This window comes from Hevea brasiliensis, chromosome 18, assembly GCF_030052815.1.
Source record: "Hevea brasiliensis isolate MT/VB/25A 57/8 chromosome 18, ASM3005281v1, whole genome shotgun sequence".
Lineage (NCBI taxonomy): Eukaryota > Viridiplantae > Streptophyta > Magnoliopsida > Malpighiales > Euphorbiaceae > Hevea > Hevea brasiliensis.
The window spans coordinates 46,728,047-46,737,883 of record NC_079510.1 but is presented as its reverse complement, the minus strand read 5'-3'; the positions used below and the strand labels follow the sequence as shown (position 1 = coordinate 46,737,883).

The following is a 9,837-nucleotide window of genomic DNA, read 5'->3' as shown; positions in this document are numbered from 1 at the left end:
CTTACATTTTACTTTTGATTGAACTCTATTGGGGAAACCATACTATTTTAGAATGCAAAAGGTTTAGTGATTGAAATCTTGAAATAAGGTCTATGGCAGGTTCTGGCAAATACACTTTCCAGGCTAACTGAAGCCTGTAGATTGTAGTTTAGAAACTCACCCAAGTCACAATTGCAATTGGCCTGAAATTCCAATTGTTATGCTTGGCAATAGTTGAGTTGGTGTAGAAAGTAAAGAGTAATAACTAACTGCTATGGTTCTAAGTGTTGTTGGTACAGAGATAAAAACTACAAAAAGAAAGGGAAGAGGGAGAGAAAGAGAAGATGAGAGAGAAAAGGACTTAAAGAAGGATAGAGGGAGACAGGAGAACAACACAGTGAGAGAGAGAGAGATTATAGAATAATTCTTTTAGTGATCACAATAAAATTACATATTAAAAAAAATGCATATAGTTGGATAATGAAGAATGGGTCCAACTTATTTGCTTTTAGTTATAAAATTAAAAAGTTGGGAGGCTAAAGATACATAACTTTCACATTTGTGTTACTAGACCTGCATTTTTTTCGTTGAGCGATCAATCGCTAGCCGCTGTAAGGCAGGGCAGAAGTCCAATTAGATGTACACTGGGGATTAAGGAAATAATTCTCAATCTTAGGTCACGGAGTCAACAGAATGAGATTAATAATTATATTATTAATAACTAATAATTATAAGTGTAATAATTAACTTTGTTAATGACAGTTAAGCCTATGATAATCTATACAAATGAAAGGTATCAGTTAAATTTTTAATGCAAATGAAATGGTATTTGCTTAGTAACAAGTCTAATTGAACTCTCTAATAAGAGACAGATAGTATATAATTAAATTTAAAAAATAATACATGTGACGAATTTGAATTAAATTCGAGTTTTAAATATTAAGCATTCATTACTTGAACTTATTTATATATATATATATATATATAATTAATTAAATATAAAATATAATTTTTACAAAAGTATTTATATATTATATTTTAAATAAATAGAATTTAAATATTTTATAAAATTATTAAACTTTAAAATATAAATTATTAATAAAAAATAATTTTTACATAGATTTAATTAAAATATATAAAATTATAATAATAATTAAATTTATAACAAGTAAATTTTAATTGAATTTAAGATAAAATTAAATATTTAATATATTAATTAAATTCAAATTCAAATAAAATAATTTTCATAAATATCTTGTCAATTATAATCACTGCCCACCAAAAAAAGTTTGTGTTATAAATTATAATTTCCTTACGTCATATGACGATGAGTTACAAATATAGAGTTCACAACCTGTTAAATTAATAGAAGGATTACAACACAGTTCTAATTAATATAAAAGTTTCATTTGATTAGGTGTGTAAATAAGATAAGATAAATTCTAATTTGTATTTTTAAGTGAAAAATATTTTAAAAGAATAAAAGGCTCAGGGACAAATAAAATAAGAGGTTCAAATCCAGTGACAAAACAACCACAACCCAACATAAAGATCATAACCCAACCTCCTACCATAGAACTTAGATGAGGAAAAGAGGACCAACGCTGTCACTCAGCCTCTACTCCGGCGAGGAAGGGAACCAAGGACCACCGAAATTCAACCTCAAACGGATGGTGACCTCCTATCTTCTCCAAAATCAGCACTGTTTGCTTGACCAAGAGAGTGGCGTGGTAGAGCTTAACGGTCTCTTAATCTCCAATAACATTAGGAAATAGCTTCAACCAGAAAAGGAAAATCCCAACCCTTGAGATACTGATGCCTTAGACATGCAAGAACCTCCCCCATCAAGCAATAGCTTTTAGACCTAAAAGAACCTATAAACCCAACAAAATTTCAACATACCAACTCTCTTGGTAATCGATTTCCTATATATTTCCCTCTCCTTGAAGTTTTGAGATCAATAAAATAAAACCCAAAACACCAACATCAACTAGTCAAACCCAAGTAGGGAGGGAGCTCAGATTTGGCAAGACCAAAACAGAGAGCCTTTCCCTGTCCAAAGGCTAGTAAAAAACCACACTCGATGAGCCTAACAAGAAGCTGAAACTCTAAGCACAATTGAGAGAGAAAAGACTCTCTCTAGAAAGCTAGGGGGAGTTGCGTAACCACTTACAGAATTTAAAAATTCATTTTTCCAATGATGAGGTCAGATTATAGTGATCCAATTAATCTTACGATTCAGTTTGCTGAACCTAATTAGTGTGCTTGTTAGGGCCGTCTGTTGCTTTCAAGACCAATTTTCATCATTTTGATCCACTTGCTCATCAATCCACAAAAACCTCCAAGTTAGGCACTACTTCACTAATGTTAGTTCCCTTTTAGGCATTTTATGAAAATTAAAGCTTTGAAGTCAGCAATTTAGGTAATATAACTATTATATATAAATTATATAATTATATGGTATAAAAAAAAGAGAGAGAAAATAATTATAATTTAATAATTATTATCAAAATAAAAAGTAAAATATTAATAAATTTTAATTTAATAATATTCGAATAATTTCATGAAATTTTAAATTTAAATTTTAATTAAAAAAAAATGGAGCTGCCCACCATCAATTCGGAGGAAGTAGGAAAAGATTGGTGTCATTGTTTTAAATCAAACGACGATGAACCTAAAGATTCTGTGCAGTAAGGGGGGAATAAAGTCTACAGATTAGTGACTATTAAATCTAAAGTCTGCGTCGAAGTGACCATTTTGCTGGACCACTCTAGGTTCCTCATGGCACAAGCAATTTCAGCCTTTTCCTACTCTGCTTATTCAACAATTTGGGAGAACATTCATTCAGATCCTTCTGCTGCACACAGAGTCTTCATCGGTAATCCTATGCATCTTATATGCAACATTTCGATAAGTTTTTTTTTTATGAATCTATCGAAAAGTTTTTTAAATCATTCGGCAAAAACAACCGACCGAAATGTTATATATAAAATATATAGGATTATTTATTTTTAAAAGTTAAAAGGTTTATTTATTTTTAAAATAGTAAAAGGGTTTTATTTGATTTATTTTTAAAATATAAATAATTTTTTTAATTTTTTTTAAAAGTTAAATGACTTAATTTAACTTTGAAATGAATTTATATGACTATTTGATATCTAAACAGACATTTTACCAACCATTTATCCACTAATTAACTCCTGAATGTTAGCCATGATGAAATTGAAATCGAAGACGATAAATTATAAAACAAGTTAATTGTATTTTTTTTGGGTGTAACAAAAAAAAAAATATTTGAAGTTCAGAGGGATGTGACATCCTGTGAATTTGTGAAGTTATTTACCTCTACTCTAACACTAATTAGATTTAATCAAATAGAATTAAAAGTCCACTCTCCATAAGGAAGCGTCCTATGGAGATGTTTAGCTATAAGTTAGCAAAAAAAAAGATGGAAATTCAACCAAAATATGGTAAGGACAGTGATTGATTACAAATAAAATTCTTTTTATAGTTTTGAATAGACTTTTTTCCTATAAAACAAACACTTAATATTTTCCTTATACTATCCTAGAAAATATGGGCCACGTTCATTTGAAGATAGACCTTTTCAATTTGAAATAAGATCCTATTAACTGATCATATAAATGCCCAAAATCTCTTGAAGATTGCCATTGTGCAATCACCATCAGCAACCATGAAAAGATTTTGTATTTTCTTTCTTCTCCTTCTACCTCTTTTAGCCTCATGCACAAAGAAAAAGGTAAGGTTTGGTTTGGTTTGGTTGTTTTTGTTTTCTATATCTTATAATGTTTTAATCACAGACTTGCGTTGATATTGTGTTTTTAATTTTAATGACAGAGCTACATAGTATACTTTGGAGAGCATAGTGGAGAGAAAACACATGCTGAAATAGAAGAAACTCATCTCTCATATTTGAACTCAGTGAAAGAAACTGAGGAAGAAGCTATAGATTCTCTTATTTACAGCTACAAGCACAGCATCAATGGTTTCGCTGCATTGCTAACCCCAGAAGAAGCCTCCAAACTGTCTGGTACACAAAATTATTACATGGGTTTTGCTTGTAATCTCTCTCTCTCTCTCTCTCTCTCTCTCTCACTTAGGCATACTGTTGAAATAATCTGGTTGCAGAGTTGGAAGAAGTGGTTACTGTGTATGAAACCAAGCCAGGAAAGTACTCAACGCAAACTACAAGGTCATGGGAATTTGTAGGCTTGGAAGAGGGAGACGGACACTCCTCGAAAAATCGCTCCGTTGGGGAAAGAGAATTACCATTGAAGGCTGGATTTGGCAAAAATGTGATTGTGGGGGTCATGGATAGTGGTAAAAATAAATGGTCTAACTGTTACTTTTCTAGTATATATACACATTATGGTTTGACAGGTTCAAGGAAAAATTACTGCTTATGATGGATATTTTGGTGAATTTTTTTTTTGATCATCAGGTGTGTGGCCAGAATCCAAGAGTTTCAGTGATGAAGGCATGGGACCCATTCCAAAATCATGGAAGGGAATCTGCCAAAGTGGGGTTGATTTTAACTCATCCCACTGTAACAAGTGAGTAATGGATACTCCTTTGTTTCTATTATAAACTCTGTGAAATAATGCTTTTTTGGAAAACCTCTTTGTCTATTTAACACCAACAACTGCTTTTGTTTTTTTTTTTTTTTTAAAAAGAACTAGCGATTATTGATGATTGGCTTGTGAAAAGCAAGTCTGAGCCCTACTGGGTTGAAATCCTTCTTAAAATATGTATATGGCCTTGTGTTTCAATGATGGGTGCTCTTGTCTAAAGTAGATGTCATTTTCAAGTGGCTATAAATTCACAACTCTCAGTTATGGAATATTGGAATCTTCATCATCCAAAGGAGGGGAAAAAAAAATTAAACTTAAAACTATAGAGCATAATCATTTCAGTTGCATGTTAGTTAACCATACAAGATACCAAAGGGGGGGAGGAAATAAAAGTTACCTTATCTTGTAGGTTACTGTTCTTAAACCGATTTGCCAAGGATTTTTCCAAGAATCCAAGAATGGCATTTCTATTGACAGCTTCAAATGGGCCTGCACCCTGCCCTAGATTATATGGATCTCTTTATTCGATTATTTTAGAATATTGGTCCCAGTTTTGTCCACTTCACTAAAACACATTGCCCATATGACCTACCTTTCTTGTCTTTTGTCTTCTTTTCATTCACTATCTTGTGAACTCTTCTTATCCTTCACATTACCCTCTTTATTTTAGCATTTGACCCTGTCAGAATTCATCCGTCTATTCTTGAATTTAGCCCCACAATTTTCATCGATAGGATTCATAAAATTATTGATCCTTCCCTTCCATTTTACTACTAGAATATGGATACCAAAATAATGATTATTTTTGAAACTTTTCATTATGGTTTTCATGTAGGAATCATAAGCTTTATTGTTCTTTAATTGTGAGATTAATTATGGACTTTATTTTGTGTGATGAACTACATAAAGAATGCCAAATCAAATGTAAATAGTTAAATTGATGTATATAATTGGGAAGGAATTTCTCATGATCTAATACCTCTTGGCAATTCGAAAATAGGATTTCATTTTTTTTTAACTCAAATATAAATTAGGTCTTTTTGATCCCTTATCGTTTATTACTAATTTATCATATCTTGACAAAATTATTATAATTTTATTAAAAAAATATTCTGTATTTATTCTCTATATGTGTTTCCAATAAAAAAAAAGCTAAAATTATGCTTGTATGTATGATGTTATATATTATCTTCTACATATCTCGGTATATGAGTCTTATTCTTTATGATCCCACATAATATGTGTATATGATATATAACTTAGCATGTATTGGCAAAATTATTATAATTTTGTTAAGGACTTTCTTATTCATTAATTGTGAGATTAATTATAGATTTTATTTTGTGGGATGAACTACAGAAAGAATGCCAAATCAAAGGTAAATAATTAAATCAATGTGTATAGTTGGAAAGGAATTGAATTTGCGATCTAAAACTTCTTAGAAATTTGAACATAGGATTTCACTTTTTTTTTTTAACTTAAAAACGAACCAATGCTTAATTGATGAAAAAAAAATTACATAATTATTCAATAATTACTTATTTTCTCTGTTGTAACAGCTTAAAAAAAATCTCCATTGTAACAAATGCAATACTATGAACATTTTTGCAGGAAAATTATCGGAGCTAGATACTACATTGAGGGTTACTTAAACTACTACAAAAAACTCAATGCCACCGAGGACATCATGTCACCGCGTGACTTGGACGGCCACGGAACTCACACGGCGTCCACAGTTGCCGGAAGGCAGGTGCATGACGTCGCTGCCTACGGTGGTTTCGCCAGCGGAACAGCCTCGGGCGGGGCACCATCAGCACACCTGGCCATATACAAGGCCTGTTGGGCGATTCCTAATCAAGAAAAAGCAGAAGGCAACACATGTTTCGAAGAAGATATGCTTGCAGCCATAGACGACGCCGTGAAGGATGGAGTCCATGTATTAAGCATGTCCATTGGTACCACCGAGCCAATACCGTACGCGGAAGATGGCATTGCCATTGGTGCTTTACATGCTGTCAAAAACAACATTGTAGTTTCTTGTTCTGCTGGTAACTTAGGTCCTGCTCCGGGTACCTTGTCCAACCCTGCTCCTTGGATTATTACTGTTGGTGCTAGTAGCCTGGATCGTGCGTTTTTGGGGCCTATTGTGCTTGGAAATGGCAAGAAGATTGTCGTAAGAATTTTTCTTTTCTTTTTTTTTTTTATATGTTATGGTTTAGTTTTCTGTTGTATTGAATTTGTTTTGATGCATATCCATGGATGGTTTTGATTTTAGGGGCAAACTGCTACTCCATACAAGCTAGACAAAATGCACCCATTAGTGTATGCAGCAGATGTGGCGGCTCCAGGAGTTCCCAAGAATGAATCAAAGTACCAACTCTTCTTTTGCTTAGTTATTTTTCTTCATTCTTTTAAACGGCATGATTAATTATTAATTTTATCTGTGAATCTTAATTTGCAGCCAATGCCTCCCTAATTCTCTTTCTCCTGAGAAGGTAAAGGGGAAGATAGTGTTGTGCATGAGAGGGCTTGGAATGAGAGTTGGAAAAGGCATGGAGGTGAAAAGGGCTGGTGGTGCTGGTTTTGTCTTAGGAAATAGTCCACAAAATGGCAATGACATATCAGTGGATGCTCATGTTCTTCCAGCAACTGCTGTGGATGCTAACGATGCAATTGAAATTATTAACTACATTAAGTCTGCCAATAAGCCAACGGCTATCATTGCAAAGGCAAAGACTGTGTTAAATTATTCACCCGCACCTTCCATGGCTGCATTCACTAGTAGGGGTCCAAATGTCCTTGATCTTAATATTCTCAAGGTAATGAATTGATTATAACTGCTAATCAGTTTAAAGACGCGACTGATAAGATGAATAATAGAAATTTAATCAATCTCTTCTTTCTTGTAGCCTGACATCACAGCGCCAGGGTTAAATATCTTGGCAGCATGGAGTCGAGGATCTTCGCCTACAAAATTGTGGGCTGATCATAGAATCGCGGATTATGTCATTGAGTCAGGAACTTCTATGGCTTGTCCCCATGTTTCTGCTGTAGCTGCACTTCTTAGAGCCATATATCCTAAATGGAGCAGTGCAGCCATAAGATCTGCCATAATGACCACAGCCTGGATGAAAAATAACAAGGGTCAGTCTATAATCGATCCATCAGGTAAAATTGCAGATCCTTTCCAATTCGGTTCTGGTCACTTCCGACCAGCCAAGGCAGCAGACCCTGGTCTAGTGTATGATGCATCCTATGACGACTACATTGCCTACCTTTGCAACTATGGATATTCAAAAGTGGGCGATTATCATTGCCCAAAAAAAGCAACATTGGAGCCAACATACAATTTGAACTATCCATCGGTTTCAATTCCTAAACTGAATGGCACTGTAATAGTTAAGAGGAATGTGACGAATGTTGGTGCTGCCAAAAGTGTCTACTTCTTCACTGCCAAACCACCTAAGGGAATTTCCATTAAAGCCTCGCCAAGTATTTTGTACTTCGATAAAGTTGGGCAAAAGATAAGCTTCACTTTAACAGTTAGAGCAAGAGATGCTCATACTGCTAAGAAGTATTATAAGGATGACTTTGCCTTTGGCTGGTACACTTGGACTGATAGTTATCATTATGTGAGAAGCCCCGTTGCAGTGTCTCTAGCATAGGCTTTTCTTCTTTATTTATTCATTCTGTTTCAGGATTTTTAGAGTACGAGCATAAAGAACATTCAAGATTTTTCATCATTGAATATTTTATAATTTGGTTGGCTAGAACTTGAATAATAATTTTAGTTTCATAGTTGGTTAAAGCTAGTCTTTCTTTTTGGTTAAATCCATTGATATGTGTAAATATTGAATCTGGAACTTCCAAGCCTGGACCTCTTGTGGGCCGCAGGCTGCTAAGCTCAACTTCTGAAATCCATACAACCTTAACCGCAATAAGATAACAGCACAATGTTTTGGGTTAGAGCTAGTTGGGCTTTTGGTATTTGGCAATACATAGAAGATTGATGAGCTCATCCAAAGTTTAAACCAAGAAAAGTTCTAAAGCAAACTTATGACAATTATGCTAATCTTTGATCAATAAATTGAAAAATATAATAATGTAACTTCAGTTTATACATATAAATGAGTTTTACGTCAATATTATTGTTTGTACTGTTAAATTTTATGTACTTGCATAAAGCTAGTTTGATTGATTGATGATTAGATGAGAATGAAGTCATTATCAGCATCTTTATAATAAAAATATCAAGCAAATACGCATGCAAAGTAAAAATTGCCAAAAAGCAACAGCTACGAAACTTTGTGCGCAGTCATTATCTTGAAAAAGAGAACATGTACGTCAAGTACCCTTTTATGGGAACTCTTTCAAAAATGTATTTCTCTTTTAGTTCAACCAATCCTTTTTCTCTATTTTTCTTTTCGTAATTAATTTTCTACAACCTTATATAATTTTAGGTCCCTTCTTGTGGAAATTTATACATTTCTTTCCCATTTCAAATCTTTAATTTTAACTAATGTAATAATTTAATATTTAATTTAATTTATAAGCAATTTAAATGACATGAAATACAATTAATTTTCTTAAATTTTATTTTTAAAATTTTAGTAGCTTGTGTTTTCAGTTAATAAAACGAAATATATTATTAAGTTATTTTTCACGCTATCCGTTGGCAGGCCTTCAATGGAGATTGAGATTCCACTGTGTGCCACCAAATAATTAACAAACCAGAAAATAGCCATTACAATGACTTGCACGACAACTGCGCTGGCTACGTGGCACCTCAAATAATATAATTTAGACTCTCACGACGTCATGAACACACGTGTCCAGTGGAAAAATGCTTTGTCGTATTGGAATTCATTCTCTGTGATTAGCGCCATAGATTAGGTGGACCTCACCTTCCCTCCTCCTTTTGGCGGATTTTTATAAATGGGACCCATCTTGCTCTGACGCGGAGCATGAGCCGCCGGGTGCGGCAGCCGCAGCTGCTTGTGACAGTGCTGGTCGTTGAATTTGTGGCTTCACGCCTACGCGTTTTATCCCAATCATTAGTGAATATTACAGATTTCAATGGTTTTGGCTTCGTAATTTCTACTTACAAGTTAATTAGCTCGAATAATTTATATTAATATTATTAAAATAATATATATATATATTATTAAAAAAGTAATTTCATTCTCAAATATTTTTAAGAAGTTGGAAGCTAGGCCTGTTCACCAGATCGAATTGAGTTGTTTTTGAGTCCAATTTGAGAAAAAGT

At 33.4% G+C, this 9,837-nt stretch overlaps 1 protein-coding gene across 1 annotated transcript; it reads left to right on the top strand.

Annotated features, from left to right (window-relative positions):
- Window positions 1-3,558: 3,558 nt before the first annotated feature.
- Window positions 3,559-8,379, top strand: LOC131176035 (subtilisin-like protease SBT5.6). Its single transcript, XM_058141102.1, has 8 exons — window positions 3,559-3,739; window positions 3,838-4,030; window positions 4,129-4,320; window positions 4,442-4,553; window positions 6,183-6,744; window positions 6,847-6,941; window positions 7,033-7,390; window positions 7,481-8,379. Exons 1-8 carry the CDS (start codon window positions 3,674-3,676, stop codon window positions 8,234-8,236), a joined length of 2,334 nt encoding a protein of 777 aa, XP_057997085.1. The 5' UTR covers window positions 3,559-3,673; the 3' UTR covers window positions 8,237-8,379.
- The last annotated feature ends 1,458 nt before the right edge of the window (window positions 8,380-9,837 follow it).